Source organism: Neophocaena asiaeorientalis, unplaced genomic scaffold, assembly GCF_003031525.2.
Source record: "Neophocaena asiaeorientalis asiaeorientalis breed wild unplaced genomic scaffold, Neophocaena_asiaeorientalis_V1.1 scaffold7, whole genome shotgun sequence".
Classification (NCBI taxonomy): Eukaryota; Metazoa; Chordata; class Mammalia; order Artiodactyla; family Phocoenidae; genus Neophocaena; species Neophocaena asiaeorientalis.
In genome coordinates, this window is record NW_020185337.1 from 10,343,466 (window position 1) to 10,363,218 (window position 19,753).

At 39.7% G+C, this 19,753-nt stretch overlaps 1 protein-coding gene across 1 annotated transcript in view; it reads right to left on the bottom strand.

Moving 5' to 3' along the window:
* Window positions 1–3,778: 3,778 nt before the first annotated feature.
* The window catches only part of DAPP1 (dual adaptor of phosphotyrosine and 3-phosphoinositides 1), a 58,488-nt gene continuing 42,513 nt past the window's right edge, over window positions 3,779–19,753 (bottom strand). Inside the window, exons 5-9 of the mRNA XM_024736047.1 lie at window positions 12,543–12,590; window positions 11,069–11,131; window positions 9,553–9,638; window positions 7,028–7,115; window positions 3,779–5,693 (exon numbers count right to left, since the gene is read on the bottom strand). Of these exons, the coding sequence (XP_024591815.1) occupies window positions 5,625–5,693; window positions 7,028–7,115; window positions 9,553–9,638; window positions 11,069–11,131; window positions 12,543–12,590 (354 nt within the window). The 3' untranslated portion in view covers window positions 3,779–5,624. The remainder of the gene's footprint in view (window positions 5,694–7,027; window positions 7,116–9,552; window positions 9,639–11,068; window positions 11,132–12,542; window positions 12,591–19,753) is intronic.

Below are 19,753 nucleotides of genomic sequence, written 5' to 3' on the forward strand. Positions count from 1 at the left end.
TGTGCTTTTCATTTTCAGGAATGCAGTCCATCATTCAAGGTTGTTAATTTCCTCCTAGGATCTTTGACAATCAGTTTGTCACTGGTACCTGGCATTGAGCACCTACTGTGCGCCATTCACCAGCGCTACCACATTGCAGAATTCTAAGGAGCACAGTGTACATCATATTTCTGTGCTCCAGGAGTGCATTTTACATGACATGTGTACAAATGCAGTCTCTCAAGTTGTGCAGTAAGATCAGCCGGGCACTGTGCCTGCCTCCTCCTTCTTGCCTTCCTTTCTTCCTCCCTCCTTCCCTCTCTTCTCCCATCCTCTACAAATATGAGACTAAATTGTGGTACCTATCTTTAAAGAATGTACAGCTTAGTAAACGGAGCAGGTATAGGAAATGCTGTGATGAAGCTGTGCACAGGATGCTATAGAAAGCACAGAATGGGGCATTTAAATTGGGCAGGAACAACAGCCTTTACAAAGAAAGAGAGGCAGGAGATATGTTTTACCTGCAGCATGCTATAAACAGTTAATTGTTACAACCTAATGAAGCATTAGACACATCCATTAAAATCGAGAATTCCCATTCTCCAGATTATTATTTAATAGTGTCCAGGAAGTTTTTGCCAATGCAGTGATGCATGAAGCAAGAAAGTCTTTTATAAATGAGGTGACCAAAATTGTAATTACTGGTAATTTTATATGTATACCTACACACATTCATACCCACCACAGGAAAGAGAACTAATAAATGGAGATATTTAACCTTTGCATGGTGAACACTGCTACTGTTAAAATTTCTATTTTAAGGGGTATAATAGTTAAATTATTCTTTAGTTCATCCAGAAAAATAAGTTGAAACTTTCTAAGGAATTTTTGAAAAGGTAATATAAAACTAGATTATTTTTAAAGGATAATGTAAAACTGCATCAGGTGCACAACTAGACAGATCAGTAGAACAGAACAACCCAGAAACAGACTTTAGTACATACATATGAGGAGTTAAAACATTGTGACGATGACATCATAAGTCAATTGGGAAAGATTTATTAAAAAATCAGCACAGGGCTTCCCTGGTGGCGCAGTGGTTGAGAGTCCGCCTGCCGATGCAGGGGACATGGGTTCACGCCCCGGTCCAGGAAGATCCCACATGCCGCGGAGCGGCTGGGCCCGTGAGCCATGGCTGCTGAGCCTGCGCGTCCGGAGCCTGTGCTCCACAATGGGAGAGGCCACAACAGTGAGAGGCCCACGTACTGCAAAAAAAAAAAAAAAATTAGCACAGACATCCTTTATGCCCTACTGATGGAAGTGTGAATTGTTATATCCTTCTAAATAGGACAACTTGGCAATCTCTACCAAACTCAAGTGCACATAACCTTTTACCCAATGTATTAGGATTCTCCAGAGAAAGAGAACCCACAGAGACAAAATAATTTGGGCACCCCATGTTGAGTCAAATTGACACAAAAGCCCACAATTCCACTTCTAGATATTCATGTTACCGATGCATATGGATGTGTGAAAAGTATATACTTATAGTCATTGCAATTCAGTAACATTAAAGGATTGGAAACAAGTATCCATCATAGATGAGGTGACCTGTTTTGTTTTTTTTTGTAACAATGCCATTTTATATCTGCTGTTCTCGGTGTAATTATTAGTGCTCCTTTCAACTCTGAAGGGTCCCACTTTAGATAGATTATATGTTCACCCTAATCATAGAGGGTTGGTTAAAGAAATTTCTACATTTGCCCAATGGAAAAAAGAACGAAGAAGACTTTGGGTACTGAGATGGAATGATCTCCAAAACATAATGTTCAGAAGAAAAAGCATGGTGTGAAACTGTGTGCTATGTTACAACTTATGTATAGGAAGAAAAAATATAGATGTATATTCATATTTGCTTGTATATGATAGGTATCTCTGAAGATGCACAGAATGTGGTAACATGGGTAGCCTCCGTGGAGTGGAACTAGGTAATTGGGGGACAGGGTTCCCAGGAGTGACCCTTTTCACTGTAAACTTTACTTATTGAATTGTTAACGATCCAAAAGTGATAAAATTAACTAAATAAAATATTTCAGCAAACAACAAAATTTATAATAAAATGGTGATGAGGTATTTGGGAAAGAAAGTTGTATCACTTGGGGTTCACCAAAAAACAACCAGTAGGACATATACATGAATTAGACTTAATTCAAGGGACTGGTTACCTGATTTTGGAAATTGGCAAGCCCCAAAATCTGCAGGGCAGGCCAGAAGCCTGGAAAATCTCGGGCAGGAGCTGAGGCTGCAGTCTACAGGGAGAATTTCTTCCCCCTGGAAACCCCAGTTTTGCTCTTGAGGCCTTTCAACTGCTTGAATGAGCCCCACCCATGTTATGGAGCATAACCTCTTTTATATAAATTCAGGGGATTGTAGATGTTATTAAGCACATCTATGAAATACCTTCATAGCAGCATCAAGATGAATTCTTTCTCAAGAAGGCTCTTGCTTTATTTTACTTGGCTGTCCACTAGCCAGACCTACTTGAAATGTCCACAGACTGGGCTGTTCTGTTTGTTAGTACAAAATAAGTTACAGAAGTTGAGGGTTAAGGGTTTAAAAAACAGCAGACATACTATGTCTATTGAATTTGATTTAAAAACTGAGATTGTGATAGTTGTATTTTTACTTCAGTGTTCTAATAACTTATTGGATTTTACAAATTCCCAGTCTGATAGAAAATAAATTTTAAAAGAAAATAAATCTGGCCCTTTTCCACAGATAATTTAAGAAGCTCTGCTCGACGTCATGCCCAGACAGCCTGAGTCGTGGTGAGCAGAGTGTAGGCTCAACGTGGCTGGGAAGACTTTGGCAAAACTACAAGTTTGCTGCAGTTGACCTGAAGTAGCAGTAGAGGAGGGAAGTAGAGTTTATATTCATCCTGTAATAATTCTCTTGCTCTCTGCCTGAAACGGACTCAGTGTAACTCCCTGACCTGCACCCCGAGCGTGAGTGAGAGGGAAGGACCAAAGAGCCCAGTCTCCCGAGTGCCCTGGGCTGGAGAGAGGGGCCTGTGGCCTGCTGAGTGTCCTCCTGCCCAGTGGCCCAGGAATAGGGACGGGTTTCCCTCCGAGGCAGTAACAGCCATCTTACCGTTGAGTGGGGCGCTCTCCTGGTCCAGAGGCAGCAGTGCTTCTGCGGGGCAAGATATTCCCGGGGTTGGGGGGATTCTGAGAATAACTGCTAATCCTTCGGCTGTGTCTTGAGGTACTTTATGATGAGCACATACTGTTAGCGACAGAGCTTTACACAGACAGCTAATCTCCCAAACAGCCCCACTCCGATTTGGCACGAATCATCCTCCCTCGTCCTAGGGCCCTTCCCTGAGATCCCTCGGGGTAAAATCATGATCACTTTTCAGGGCTGAGACAGGTAAAGAAAGCAGGTAAAGCATCTGGGGTAGTACTAATTGCATGGTGTATGTTAGATCGCCCTTTTCATGTCAAAACCCTCCAAACAATGGCTTTATCCCAGCTGAAGCCCACTCCATCATATAGCTTTGTGTGCCTCACTTGAAGTATTTATCTATTTACTTCTGTACGTCGTCATGGATGTATTTCCTATCTTTTCCATATTCAACTGAAAACTCCTTGAGGACGGGGACTATTTCTTTAACTCTGAATCTTTCAATCCTTTGTAGCTCATAGTCTAACCAAAGTGGACTCTTCATTGCTATTTATGATATTAATTGGTTATATTTCTTTTAAATTACAGTTATTAAAAACACTTTAGTAGCAAAATATTACAGGCACAGCAAAATCATGCTGTTTTTAATAAACAGAACCAAAGAATGTAAATAAACATGACATATTTTACAAAAAATGAAAACAATGTTACCTACACAACACACTTGGATCTAAGAAAACAAAACAAAACTGTACGTCTCAGTGAAGATTTATGTCTCACTCCTTACTTTGCAAACTTGACACAATACTTTTTTTTTTTTTTGCGTTACGCGGGGCTCTCACTGCTGTGGCCTCTCCCGCTGCGGAGCACAGGCTCCGGACGCGCAGGCTTAGTGGCCATGGCTCACGGGCCCAGCCGCTCCATGGCATGTGGGATCTTCCCGGACTGGGGCACGAACCCGTGTCCCCTGCATCGGCAGGCGGACTCTCAACCACTGCACCACCAGGGAAGCCCAACACAATACATTTTAACTTGACATTTGCTATATTCCGTATGATACAAACATTACAAAATACATTAAAAACCTTGTTGAAACATACAAAAATTTAATGTAATTTCTGAGTCCTAGATGTTTAAATAACAGAAGAAACGTATTCAACAAAGTAGCCCTTTGGACTGCAAGAGCAGTGTCATATCATAGCTTTGCTCCACAACCTTTTTGTTTGGGCTCTTCCTCCACTTTTGTCTCCCTTCAAACTTCAGTCTAAAAAAGCAGTATTAATAAAGATAATAGAAGGGGTTAAAATCTATTTAGGAGCTCTGGATGCCAGTATCTCATCCCCCTATTTCAATCCCCTTATTCTGGCTTGAAAATGCTGTGTAACAAACACAGCATTACCCTTTGCATGTGGATTTAGTGTTACTCCCTCAATAGACAAAAGAAGTTCCTTTTGAATAAGGTGTAGGGTGCTCCGTGCAGTGCAAGGTACATCTTTCTTCTCTTGGGCAAATACCTCCCTCTCACTCTGGGGAAGGGATTGTTATAACACACTCTACTTGGAAAGTTTCTTTCACTCTGTTTGAGAAGTGTTGGATGAAGATAACTTAGTGCTTACAAGTGCTCTATTATTGTTATAATAATTATCGTGATCATTATTATTAAACTACAAGTTACTACTTTATCACTCTTCCTCAATTTATGTTTTCTCACTCTTTAAAGCATTTCCCCCAAAATGACTAAAAGAGATGCTTTTTTAAGATTGTACCTTCCATTATCCTTATCATCTTACCCAATAGCCCACAGGAGATTTAGTTCTCACAGGTTTATCATTAGAGGGGAAGAAAGGACCCGGTAGATATCTGAGCCTTTTACAAAGAGAAAATAAATACTACAAACGTTTTCCATTTTAGTTTTGGAAATTGTTTTGTTTTTTGTATAAAGGGGAAAAAAAGTAAAAACAACACTGCTCCTCTGCCCCAGTCTTGGACATTTGCTATCCCAATACACTTTCTGAAAAGCAGTCTAAACCTCGGGCTACATATATAGCTGTTTCCTTCCTGGATAATAGCACAACTTGGAAGTCAGATGAGTTGACCCTGGTGCAGAGTGGGACTTTGGGTAACTAATGTCAACCAGCTTGGGGACAACAATGAGGGAAAACAAAAACCATCTCCCATCGCGTGTTCTAAGATCGAGCACACCTGGTCGCAGTGGTTCATCCGTCTCCATGAGAACGAGGAGCCTTCGGTATTCTCAGGGACATGGCAGGATCTTGAAGGGCAGCAGTATTCTGTGAGTCAGCAAATGTGGTGTCTTCTGAGAGGTCCAAATCCACATCTGCTTTTGATTTGTTTCTACAGAAAAATCCTTAGCTTTCATCTGAAACCTGCTGTGGATCACAACATCAGGAACATTCCACCCTTCTCCTGGGTCAGGGCATCCCTCATCGAGGAAGGTCTGTCTATTTAAAGATGAATGAGCGAGATCGGATTGTGCCTTCCCCTTGATCAAGCTGTTTTCTTATTTGAGACTGCAAGAAAGCACACCCACGTGTATTTATTATTGAGCAACTTTAAGATAGCAAACTTTGGCTTTTAACAAATATTAAATAAGAAATGCTAACTAGTAAGAAAACCGTGCACCTGCAAATTAATTATCATGTTCCCTCCTCCCCAAGTTTTATTCTGGTTTTCTGTATTTTTCTCAGGAGACTATACTGTAAAGTGGTTGCTAAAACATGCACAAATTGGGAACTGGCCTAATACTTTTAGTAATCCATAAAATGCAGTACTATTCAACGAATCAAAATGAAGATATAGATCTAAATTTATTGATTTGGAAAGATGTTCATGATATATTGTTAAGTGGAGTTAGCAAGTAAAGAACACTGCAGAATGATGAAATTTTGTTTCTAATATTTATTTGCAGAGGGAGAAGTCTGAAAGGATGTACATTTGATATATTTTTACTTTAAATTTTCTATAATGATTGTGTCACTTGCATAGTCACAAAATAGAAGAAATAAAAAATGATTCGTATTTGAGCAGAAGCTTCATATGGCAGAGTATTTCCCCATTGAATATCAAATACATTGGAACTGTCTCAGAATGAGTAGTATATTTCTTTGGATCTCAAACTGAAAAGATAACCAAAAGCAAAAATCCCAGTATTTGGAAAGGAATATTCAATAAGATTGTATATATCAGCTAATTTCATTTTAAAAATTAGGAATAATTGTCTGTAGTTGAAAACATGATGGGTTTCAAGATGGTATTTATAGGAAATTTGAGAAAGCTTTAAGGACAAGTTCTTGGCTAACAACTCACTAACTTGCAAACACACAAAAAATGCATGAGACTAGTAAATTCTTATAAGCCCTTTGTCTTCCTCCTGGGAGGTACATAGAAAGCAGATAAATTAACACACCTTTGGTCCTTGACTGGCACAAAGTAACGCTTACACTGAACATGAAGCTAAGTCTCTCTGGCAAGCCTCCTTCTCTGACAAAATAAAAGGATTTTCTACTATAGAAATATGTCTGCTTTCCTCTGTCTGGCCTCTGGTCCCACATGTCCTCCTCCAGGCAAACTTGGACCAGCCCACACACTTAAAGGAAGCCTGATAGACACCAGGGTGTGAGGCTAGGCTCTGGGGCTGAGACCCCAGTGCATTTTCGTTCTTTTTCTTTTACTCCTTTCTCCATCCCTTCCACATCCCAGAAGAATGAACAGACTCTTCCATAAGTCTGCAAGTAGACCTCCCGTCCGTTCTCGGGGGTTGTCTGACTCTTTCAATAGAAATATGTTTGAAATCATCAACATGTGATTTCTGAGTACTAGGTATCCAGAGGCATGAATAACTCACCAACTTCCAGCGTAATATCTTGATCCACTCGTCAGCTTCTACTCCTGTCTTTGCACAGAGATAAAATGTCCTGAATGGAAATACTAAGCTGATAAGACAAAAGAAAGAATGTAAGACACTCCAGATAGTTGGTTGAACATCTATTAGTTGAGCACTAATTAGAGTATTCCAAGGGGAAAAAGAATTGACAAAGAACCTGGGTGAGAACTTGAGGAGCCGGTATATATGGAGCTAGTCCTGCCAGCAAACGCAGAAATGTTGAGGCTGCAGATTCATATTACAGACCAGATTTGTATTTTCTAATGAGAGCCCAAAGAAAAAAAAGGTCCAGGTCACCCCCAGATCACTTTATTGTTCATGTCTTAGACTGAATACACATATGTGTTTATTCAGCTGATCTGTTAAATGACTCAGAACTTGTGCTATGATTCAAAGACAGATAAGAGAGTTTATTGACGGAGCTCATTTGTGTTAGCTGACTTCAGCGAGGATGACACTGCCCTCTGTGGATGAAGACAGTTTTAACTTTTCAGGGCAGGAAAAAGAGACAATAAATCTCTTCAACTATTTATTTTGCCCACTTCTGGCCATGAGTTAATCTTTGCTGAAGGGAAGACAAACTTGCCTACTGGCATGAAAGACTGTTCTAGGAATAGAGTTAACTCCTTCTTTGTCTCTTTGGCTATAGAGTCAAAATCGTCAGGCTTATATCTCGCCCACACCTCCTGTCCTTACAGTTGAGATGCCAAACACTAAAAATCTTTTTGTCCTTTTTGTGAAAAATGAAAAAAATAAAGCCTTGGACTTCCCTGGTGGCGCAGTGGTTAAGAATCTGCCTGCCAATGCAGGGGACACCGGTTTGATCCTTGATGGGGGAAGATCCCACATGCCGCGGAGCAACTAAGCCCATGCATCACAACTACTGAACCTGCGCTCTAGAGCCCGTGAGCCATAACTACTGAGCCCGCGAGCCACAACTACTGAGCCTACGTGCCACAGCTACTGAAGCCCGAGCACCTAGAGCCTGTGTCGCGCAAGAGAAGACACCGCAGTGAGAAGCCCGCGCACCGCAACGAAGAGCAGCCTCCACTCGACGCAACTAGAGAACAGCCCGCGCGCAGCAACAAAGACCCAGTGCAGCCAAAAATAAAAAATTAATTTAAAAAAAAGCCTTAAAGTAAAATCAGAAGGGTTTCTATATCCTAAAACCAAAGCAGCACATCTGGTTATACCAGTAATTAATGTTGAATAGACAAGAGGGAAGTCCCTGTGTATAAAAGGTAAACCCTGACGTGAGGTCCGGTTGGGCAGTGAGTAGAGAGAGGGGGAGCTGGGGGGAAGGTGTGATATTGTGTACAGAACCAGTTGCTGGAATTGTCATTGTTTGGTCCTCCCTGGGAAAGACATGATTAATTGCCTGTTAATACAGATAATTTTTCCTCTCTTCTTGCTAACAGAACCCCAGGTGATAAATTATAATTAGTCGGAGCCACTTATGATCGTACTATACTGTTTTCTAGCTTCCTCTGCTGCTAGTGATGGCCATGGGACTCAGTCTTGGCCAATGAGATGAGGAACAATCCGATAGAAGAGTTTCTGGGAAAATGTCTGCTTTCCTGATACAAAGGGCAGACCTGGCTAATACCATCCCAGCATCTTTCTTTATGGCTTACATGAAAATGTGAGGCCTACAGTTAGAGTAGCTCTCTTGGACCCTGAGGTAGTAAGCGTGAGGAAAAGACCAAGAGAATTATCGAGACATTGGACCTGACCTTGTCAAGGTAGCTGCCTATCTCCCAATTGCTTGTTATATGAGAAATATAACCCCTTGTTAATTCATATGGTACCTTTATGTGAATTTTAAAAAGATTTCCATTATTGGTTGATACTATACAATCATTAATTAATAGTAGTTAATGTTAATTTTCTTAGGTGTGACAATGGTATTGTAGTTCTATAGGTGATTTTTTTTTCTTAGGAGATGCAAATTTAAGTATTCAGGGATAAAGTGCCATGATGTCTGCAACGTACCTTCAACTAGTTCAGCGTGAGAAATAAGACACTCTTTTCTCAAGATACTTTACTTCTCCCAGTTATAAAATTGTCATGATATACTGATTGTGACAGAACAAAACACTTTTGTGCCATCTGCCAGAATTGTCATCATTATACAAATCACTCATTGTTGGAGTCAACAAGGTTGTAATTGAAATTGAATAAAACACCTCAAAGGAATAAAAGCTGTCTACGATGTGAATGGCATCCTACTTGTGCAGTGCATCAGCAGTGTACAACCTAAACAATTATACCCAGGAGATTTTCCTACTTGTTTAAGTCACTTTAAATGAGGTATTATGTCACACTCGGCTGAAAGCACTTCTGACATACATGCCCTGTGTGACGGTTAAACCCACTTGCCTCAGATCAGAACATTTGTACACATTAAAACATACAATTTTTTATTCTTCTGCTAAACTGTCTGGCAAGAAGACTTTTAAAAACATTTACTTTATAAAACAACTTACCAAAAACAGTTCACCCTTTCCTGTGAATAATCAAATTGTACAGCCGAACATTCTGTTAAATCTAGGCTCCGAATTGGTTCTGGTGACTTAAAAAAATAAAAGGGCAAACTGTGTCATCATAAGAACACACATACAAATCTGTACATCACTTGTTCCCCTAACAAGTCTGCACTATGAGCGACTGTCAACTTTCCTTCCACTATGGGGACTGATTATAGAAAACCTTCCTAAGGGAAGTCACATGCTCCTCTGGGGATTGGCTTTTCATGAAACTGGACATTAGGAAGAGATTTTCTTTGTCAATTTAAATTTGGTGGAGATGGATTTTTAACACGTGGAAGGGAGTCATATTTGTCTCCCATGTTTTTAAACATCCACTTACTCAGAAATTTTGTGTAGGAGAGATGAAATAATTTTTAATTTGTTTAATGAAATCGGCATGAGAAATGGACATATTTTTAATAAAGGAGGACACTGCTGCAAGAGACAGTTAATACTATGGCAAGAGAACAATTCCATTGCCTTAGATGGAGGGAATGATGTCCTCAGTGAGCTAGAGGTTAGCCAGCCTGAGAGAGCCGTGTCTGGGATACACATCTCGTCTTTGCAAAAGAACACTGCTCATATCAGGAATCAAGAATTCACATCTCCAATCGTTTATAGGATGTTTCAGGTGCTCATAAAATTTCAGGGATTTTGAAGGCAGACATTTCATCTACAGGGCTCTTTTTTTTTTTTTAACATCTTTTTTGGAGTATAATTGCTTTACGGTGTTGTGTTATTTTCTGCTGTATAACAAAGTGAATCAGCTATACATATACATTTATCCCCATTTCTCCTCGCTCTTGCGTCTCCCTCCCACCCTCCCTATCCCAGCCCTCTAGGTGGACACAAAGCACCGAGCTGCTGATCTCCCTGTGCTATGCGGCTGCTTCCCACTAGCTATCTATTTCACGTTTGGTAGTGTATATATAAGTCCATGCCACTCTCTCACTTCGTCCCAGCTTACCCTTCCCCCTCCCCGTGTCCTCAAGTCCATTCTCGACATCTGCCTCTTTATTCCTGTCCTGCCCCTAGGTTCTTCAGAACCACTTTTTTCTTTTTACATTCCATATACATGTGTTAGCATATGGTATTTGTTTTTCTCTCTCTGACTTACTTCACTCTGTATGACAGACTCTAGGTCCATCCACCTCACTACAAATAACTCAATTCGTTTCTTTTTATGGCTGAGTAATATTCCATTGTATACATGTGCCACATCTTCTTTATCCATTCATCTGTTGATGGACACTTAGGTTGCTTCCATGTCCTGGCTATTGTAAATAGAGCTGCAGTGAACATTGTGGTACATGACTCTTTTTGAATTATGGTTTTCTCAAGGTATATGCCCAGCAGTGGGATTGCTGGGTCGTATGGTAGTTCTATCTGTAGTTTTTTAAGGAACCTCTATAGTGTTCTCCATAGTGGTACAGGGTTCATTTTTAAAGGGAAAATATATGACCATGTTTCTTACCATCTGGTCTTTGAAGTATTTCAGTTCATTTCTGTGCAAAGTGAACCACCTCGTTTTCCAGGTCTGAGAAAAAAAAAAAATTAAAACATGTAGGTTTTGAATACAGGACCACAATATTTGAACTAGATAATTTCCTTTTGTTGTAAAAATACCTAAAAGATTAGATACAATAAGATATTCTTGCGGTGTTGTTTCTGAGGGAAAAACTTTCAAAATAAAACTTAAAATTTTAAAGTTTCAAAAATTAAAATGATTCCATGCATTAAGCTCACAACGAAGGCAAAGATATCAACATTTTTTTTTTTGATATCAACATTTTTAAACAAGTAAAAAGAAATAACCTATCATAAACATTCAAGGTGATTTATAACAAACTGCTGAAGTTTCCATCTTATTAAGACTTAATAATCTTAATAAAACTCCATAATAAAAATAGATATCATTGTTCAGCACCTACTGAGGGCTACATACTATCCTTGGAGGTTTATATACATTATAGCCAATCCCCAAACATTGCCAAATATTGGGTTGGCCAAAAAGTTCATTCGGGGTTTTCTACTATCCTATGGAAAAGCCCGAACGAACTTTTTGGCCAACCCAATATTATTATTCTTGTTTTACAAATAAGCAGATTGAGGTTTGGGAAGCTCAACCACATGCAATTCTAAACCTTGCCTAAGAACTCCATGACATTGGTGGAAAAACAGCTGTTACCCACTGCCTCTTTCTTATGTACTAACAGAACACTAATGATGTTGGGTGGCAATGTCCCGGTTAAAAGAAGTAACTGGATTTAAACATAATGCTATGAACATGAATACTTCCTCTCCTTAGGGAGCATCCAGTCCAGTAGGGACACAAATAACTAAATACTTAGGTTAAATTCAAGCAGGCCAGTATCCTTGAGAGAGGTTAAGTGTCCTGACTCTTAAAATGGGAAAGAACAGACACATTCCATGAAGGTCTTCTTGGCACGTGAAAATGGAATAGAGTAACTTTAAAGGTATAATCACATAAATAGAGGATACCCCCCCAATTAGTAAAGTCCTAAATTTTGTTTTCTTTGGGATTTTATAATATAGTTACATTCATGTCGGTGACGGGTCTTTTGGGGCCTACTGTTAGGTAAACATTTCATCCAATTTTGACTTCTTTTTTGTTAAAAAATCTTAAAAGGCCAAGATATGTGCTAGAGTTAACTTGCTACGTTCATCCTCAATCATTGCATCAAAAGGATTATATGTTTTCTTGGGTATTAAATGTAGGCTATTCTCATACATTTGGCTTTGCCAAAGAATAGTCAAGTCATTTTCCAGAGTTTTGACTAATATTGGCCATAAAGATGAACTCTGGAAAGAGGTAAATATAACTGGGTCAAAATAAGTAGGTTCTGCTTTTTAAAAAGTCAAAATGAGGGTTGAGCCCCCATGATGTGCTCTCTTTCTTTGTGGCTGGCAGCAACGTGCTTCCTTACCTTGATGAGCCCCCCCTGTTTGGTGAGGTAACCTTCTTTGGTGCCCAGCTGAAAAAAGAATGAAACAAGTGAAGCCCAGAGCTATCACAACTTTATTTTTGTTTTTCTATTTCTGTCCTTTTTAAAATGAAACACAAGTTTGCCTTTGATCTTTAAGTAATTGCCTCTCAGTTTTCATCTAGGCACTTGAAAATCCTCCCTGTGTTGTGAGAGACTGTTTTCAGACCAGATCATCTGGTGTGATTCTGTAGCAACAGGCAACAATGGACAGATTCTCCTCTAACACGAGTTCGCAGTTTGCAAACAATCAGCCACATCATACCACTCATAAAAGTCGGCATTGGGCAAAGTGTGTGTGTGCATCCCAGCTGCTTGCATTGCTGGTGGGGTGTTATGCACATAAATATGTCCACACACACTGACATGGGGTCAGTATCTGGGAAACTCTGGATTAAGAAGGATTTTAATCCTTCAAAGAAGGATTTCTGTACTTCCCGGAGTCTGTTTTATGCTAATGTGCTTCATGAATTGTAAAGAAAGAACATTAGAAATAGCATTTTCAACATTTATTTTATCATGTAATTCTCCTTTAACCCCCCTTTTATTTTTTTGCAGACAGCCTCTTGAGACCTATAGTACATGAAACAGATTTTCATGAGTGCAGACTTATTTACACGGGATTCATCCAAAAGGGATTTGAAGTGAGAATGAGTCATTCCTTTTAACTCACTCATCATTAATTCCAGAGTAACAACATTACACACTTAGCTGGCACCTACAAAATGTAAGGAATGGTGGGGAACTGTGTGAATAGAAATTTGCATAAAACCAGGACCCTCAGATGAAAAATATTCTAAGTTCATAAATTTCCAAAGAAATTAAATTCCTGGTAAGATGTTATGTTCTAATATAATGTCATAATATATCTTATATTAGTAAGAAAAAAGGAATAAAAACTAGGAAATGACTTGTTGATGTCAATGTTTTTTTCCTGGGAGTTTCTAGAGTATGTTTCCCTGAGGTGAATTCTCCCTACCAAATAAAAAGAGGAACAACAAAGAGAGTGAAAACTAGAAATAATATATGACCACTTCCTCTACAGTTCTATGGCATTTAAGTAAGGATGAACTTCCCAGGCGTTCATTTAAATAATGCTAAATAATATTGGTGAATTTGATATCAAATAATCAGCTTGATTTATTTTGACACTAAACAAAATTGAACTGACTGAATTGAGTTTGGGTATTATATTATGGAAATAGAAAAAAGTTAACATTTTGGATTGTTGAGTCTGCAGAGGCAAAATAATTAAGGGTAAATTGTTTCATAGAAGAGTCTGATAGAATTATTTACTAAAATCTTACTAAGGGATATGCTATTCACTCCATCTTACCTCCATCCAAACAATATAAGTCTAGTATCTTTCTAAGGTTTTGATAGATAAATAGAAGTTTGCAGAGAAAGAAGCTGAGAATACCAACTTTATTCATGGCCTCAGGAGGTAAGAAAGGAAACAACTATACAGCAGATTTATGTTTTTAAAAATATATGATCTGTAATAAGAAAGATGTTTATAATAGCCCCAAATTGGAAACAACCTAAATATTTAAAAAATAAAGCATTAGCCTGCCTACCCTCCTTTCTACCTGCCTCCCTACCTGCCTTAAATTTAGTCCAAAACCATCAGGTGGGATGAAGCAAGGCAGGCATGAGTGTGAGTGTGTGCAGGGCACTGGTGCACCTTAGCACAGGGTGGAGTCAAATCAGGGAACAGAGGGCATCTGTGGGGACAATGGCGGGGGTGGCAGCTCGGTGCCAGGCGTTGAAGCCTGGCAGGGCGAGGAGGGCTTCCACCCCAGAGGCGTGGAGGTGCCGGCCAGGGCACAGTTTCAGAGCCAAGTCAGGCTATGTGGGCATCTGCGGTAGGGGAGGGAGTGAAAGTGGACAGGCAGTGGGGTTCCTGCCTGGCTGCAATTGGAGATTGATTACATTTGACTGATCAACAAATAAGTGAATGTATTGAAGATAATGGAATCCATGTTCCTCACTGTGGGGAAAGAGACTTACAACTATGGAAAGTGAAGAAATTAAAATAAGCCTTGTGGGGCTTCCCTGGTGGCGCAGTGGTTGAGAGTCCATAGGATTGGAGGTATGGGTGCAAAACCCATGGTTAGATGATAGATAGATAGATAGAAATTTAGATAGAACTAGAAAGAAATACAGACAGCAATATAGGTAAGTGTACATATGTACAGACATACATATTTTCCCTAGCTCTGTTCTGAGAGTGGGCTGGGAGAGTGACATTCTGCTAATAATGCAATTGTAGCAACCAGATCTGGATTTCTAAAGTACTACTCTCCAGAAATAGCTAATTGTAGAGCTGGATACAAGAAAAGTACAAGATAAGCCTGGAACACTTAGCTGTACCAGAAATTAAGAAAATTCTCAAAGAATTATGAGGTTGTATGGATACAAAAAGTCATGTGGAAATAGTTCTTACTGGCCAAAACTGGGGAAATTTGAGGGATGAAAATAAATAATAACAGTCATGATTAGAACCCATAATATAAAAACAATTGGATAAATTCAAAGAATAAAAAGCTTTTCTTTTCAGTAGAATGACAATCAATAAATGTAAAAGAAATAAGACAACCACAGAATCACCACTTGGCAACAATCGCAGTAATAATTAAAGCAGCCAAGAAACGTCAATGGATGATAAAATTGGTGGATGCAAGTTTAATGAGGAACAGGATACCTACTTAGTCTCAAATAATCTCCCCCCAAAATATTTATTAATGACAAAGGGAATAAGGTGACTTCAGAGTGAAGAAACCTGGCAGACACCGATTAATCAAGTCATCAAACACACTGGAATAAGACAAATTGAGATCGTGTTCCACTTGACAGGATGCAGTGAGACGTGCAGAGCATCACTTTTGTGGTATTTCTACCAAAAAATGCAAAACCCGAATCTAATCACAAGGTTACAGCTGATAAGTTAAAGTTGGGGAACAGTTCTCAAAATAACTAGCCTTTAATATTCAGAAGTGTCAAAGTCACAATATCAAGGAAAAACTGAGGAAGTGTTCCAGAGTGAAGAATACTCAAGAGGCAGGACAAATAAAAGCAACTTGTGATCTTGGATTGGATCCTTTTGCTCTAAAGGGCCTTACTGGGAAAACTGGTGACGCCTAAATGAGATCTGTGGATGGGACCATGGTGCTGTTATCAATGTGAGTTTCCTCATTTGAATGGCTCCGTGTGGTCATGAGGCAAATGTCTTCGTGTGTAGGGAATACACACTGAAGTACTGGGGTGATGGCATCATGCAGGCAATTTACTTTCTTTGTATTGTTCTTTCAATTTTTCTATAACTTTGCAGTTATTGAAAATAAAAAATAGCATGTAAAAATATAATAGAGAATTAACAAAATAAATTATGATATATCCAAATAATGAAATGTTAAGGAATTTGTTTTAATGATGTTTTAGAAGACTATGTAGTGACATGGAAAATGTTCACAATATATAATTAATTAAACAAGCATATTATAACTCTACAATGAAGAGTGGGGGAAGACGCCATAATGAAACTGGTTAGTCAATGTTGTCTTAATATTGTTGACAGTTCTGTAAAGTTCCTTTTTATGAATACTTCTATTTAAGCCATTTCACCTTTGTTTTGAAATCCTTCCCATTTAAGGAGAAAATGTGACACTTGCTGAAAAGCTTGTAAGAAAACCTCTCTTCTGCCACCCCCTTTTTTTCCTTTTAAACCTTCTTTAAATGACAAATCTTCTAGGTTATTAAGGTTGTGAGTTTTTATTTTTGTTTGTTTTTAATGAGCATTTGTCTTTTAGAATAGGATTGTGTGATAATGTTTAAATGGACAAAACCAAACATGACTTTGTGCAGTTAACAAAATATATAAATTTATTCAAGAAAAAGACTTGGATAGACACCAAAACTGTGAGAAGAGCTTCAAAGACAGAATACTGGAAAGGCCAGCATGCAAGGGAGGTGTCTAAGAAGAGGAACTGTAAAATGTGCTGAAAAGATAACATAATAAAGACAGAAAGAGGTTGCAGGAGCAAAGGAAACAGAATTTTTAGAGGAAGAGAGTCCTTAAAAATGTCAAATACCACAAAAGGAAAGCTAAGGAAGCTAATGAGCTAATGTTTGAGATAGGCTCTGGTCTGTGTCAAGCACTCGACGTATATTATCTCCCGTAAACTCTACTAACAAAACTAACTGGTGGTTTGCAGTCCCCAGGTCCAAAACTACACCTCTTTCCCATCCCCCATTCCTCCGCAATCTCAGCCATCTCAGTAAACAGCAGTATTTACTCCGTTGCTCTTTCCTTCACACACTACATTCAATCCATCAGTAAGTCTTGTTTCTTCTACATTTGAAACACACCGTGAAGCTGACCAGTTCTTATGGTTTCCTCATGTTCTAACTACTATTCTTATTCCCCTCTCTGGTTTCAGCTACCACGGTCTCTCACCGGGATGGTTCTCACAGCCTCCTAACTGGTCTCCTTGCCTCCAACTTTTCCCTGACTCCATTTTCAACTTAGTAGTGAAAATTATCTTTTTAAAAATTTTAAAACTTAAACAAATTTTGTAACTCAAACTCCCGTGATTTATTTTATCAACCCTTAGAAAAAAATTAATTCTCTACTTTATCCTACAAGGCCTTTCGTGTTGTGTAAGGAAAGGACAATTAGCATTTTGGGTAATTCTTCATCATGTGTTGTGGGATATTTGGCCTTCATGACCCCTGCCCATTGTTGGACAATTCTCCAGGGGTCTCTTGTGTTTCTCCATGTCTTATGAGCAAGACACCAATAGCTCTTTGTCCCACACCAATTTTTAAAGCATATTTGTATAGCAGACAGCCTGAAAAGGTAGAAATAGTGCTCCCTTCAGAGGAAAAGACAGACATGCAGAAGCATTTTGTGTCTTTTAACACCTGTGAAACTGTGGCAGGCGAACTTGTTAGCTGGCAAGAAGGGTAATGTCCCAGACCCTTCACAGCTCCAGACACCCACTAATGTTGGCAGTGCTCCAGAGCATTGTGACAACTGAAATGCTCATAAATTTCCAGACACTCAGCTGGGTGGCACTGCACTTTGAGAACTCCATTGGCTACATGATCTGACCCCTCATCACCCCAATAATCTCATCTCCTACCACCTTCCCTCTAGCTCACTCCATGCCAGTTGCTAGATCTTCTTACTAGTCTTTAAACGGCCTCAATTTAGTTCCCACCTCGAGGCTTTTGTCCTGATCTCTGCCTGCAACGCTCTTCTACATCCTGACCTGAGTCATTCCTTCCCTTCTGTGAAGCCTCTGCTCTAATGTCACCTCCTCCTAGAGGCCTCCCTTGCTTCCCTCTCCTACCCTTATCCTACTTTTTCTTTTTATGACCTATTAGTATCTGGGTTTATAATATTCTGTTGACGATTGTCTGTGTTCCCCCTACTACAGTGTGAGCTCAGTGAGGGCAGAACCTTTGCCTAATTTATTCCCAACTCTCCAGTGCTTAAAACAGTCCTGGGTGCCCTGTAGGCACTTTTAAAAAAGTTTGTTAAGTAAATGAATCAGTTAAATTTCATCCTATCTCAGAAGCCCGATCCTATGTTGTGTATAAAATATATAAATTGTAATTTCCCCAAATGTGGTTGCCAAAGGATGGTAAACAGTTTTGCAGAAACATCTACATTTCTGGGCAATAAGACACCTAGTTTCATTTTCACTTCAAGCAAGTTCTTTTTCCTGTAAATAGCACTTAATCCTCTTCCTCCACTGCCAGAGCTTGTGCAAGAACCCCAACCCCAAAGGAGAAGGCAGATGTCTAGAAGCCCTCAGAGCTCTCAGGTTGGGGTGGAGGGGCCGTATCATATGTGCATGGGAGTAATCAATCAAGGCTGTGAACTCTTGTGCTCAGCAAGGGACAAGAGCTTCTAATCAGACTAGAACCGGTTCCCCAGCAGGCTGGTCCAGTTATCAATCATTCCTTAGTGAGGAATAGTGTGACTGCAAAATCCACTAGAAAACCTTTATAGTTTGCTGTCTATATCAATACACAATAAGTTCATGGCCCTCTCATTATACAGTGTGAGTGCAGACATTTTCAACTATCCACTCATCACTGTTTTAAAAACTCCATTATACAGAACCTTTTGTGTATATTCATATTTGAATACTTGGGCAGGTGAAGCCATCTGATACCTGGAGCGAGCAAAGAAGGTAAGCAATAAGGCTTGCAGAATTTGATCTCAAGAGGGCTGTATCTACCTAAGTATGCTGTGTTTCATGCTTACACCAGCTCCACAAATTAGGTCTTATCTGCATTTCACTGTTGAAAAATGATGCACGTAGTAGGGTATGGTTCGATTGACCTTGAGTGGAGATCTTTAGGGGAACGTAAAGTTTAACTGAGAGTACAAATGAAAACGCTGTTAAATTGATCGGTGGTGGGGTAAGGATCGTAAAGAGGAAGGTTAGGAAGAGTCCCGTCGACGGGAAAACAAAGAATTGGTTAGAGGGTAGATCTTAATGTGTTCTTTGGTCTGTTTTGACTTGGGACTATTTATTGTCTTGCTTTCCTAAATTTCTCTAGTTCTGAGGTCTTATACTTGCCCTTCTAACTCTAACAAAGCTAAAACATCTTTCTCAACCAATTTCCAGAATTTTTATTTTTGAGTAGATGTAGCATAGTAACAATGTAATATGTCGTGAACCTGGCTAGGCTATAAAGCTATGAAGACAGGCGATGATTCCTGCCCCGGGAAGTGTCAGGCTCCTGGAGAGGGCAGACAGCGTGCAGGTAGTCAGCCCCCGGTATGATGATTCCAGGATAAAGGTGAGCCAAGGGTGCACAGAGGAGGGGCATTTTAGAGGAAGCTAAGAGGGGTCCAAGAAGGCTTCCTGGAACAGACTGATCCCGGATGCAAGTCTGTAAGGATGAGGGGACAGTAGCAGTGTTGGCAGCATTTCTGATGCAGGGAGGGGAAGAGGAGAACAGTTGTGGAGAGAGGTGGGGTCCATAGCGTGAGTGTAGGAGGAGCATGAGGTCAGGCCAGAGGGGTGAGCAGGTTCCAGGCGGATGAAGACAGTGGGCACCGCCGAAGGATGTTAAGCAGGGAGGTCACATGGTAAATCTACTTCTTAGGAGAGATGTCTCTGCTGGCAGGGTAG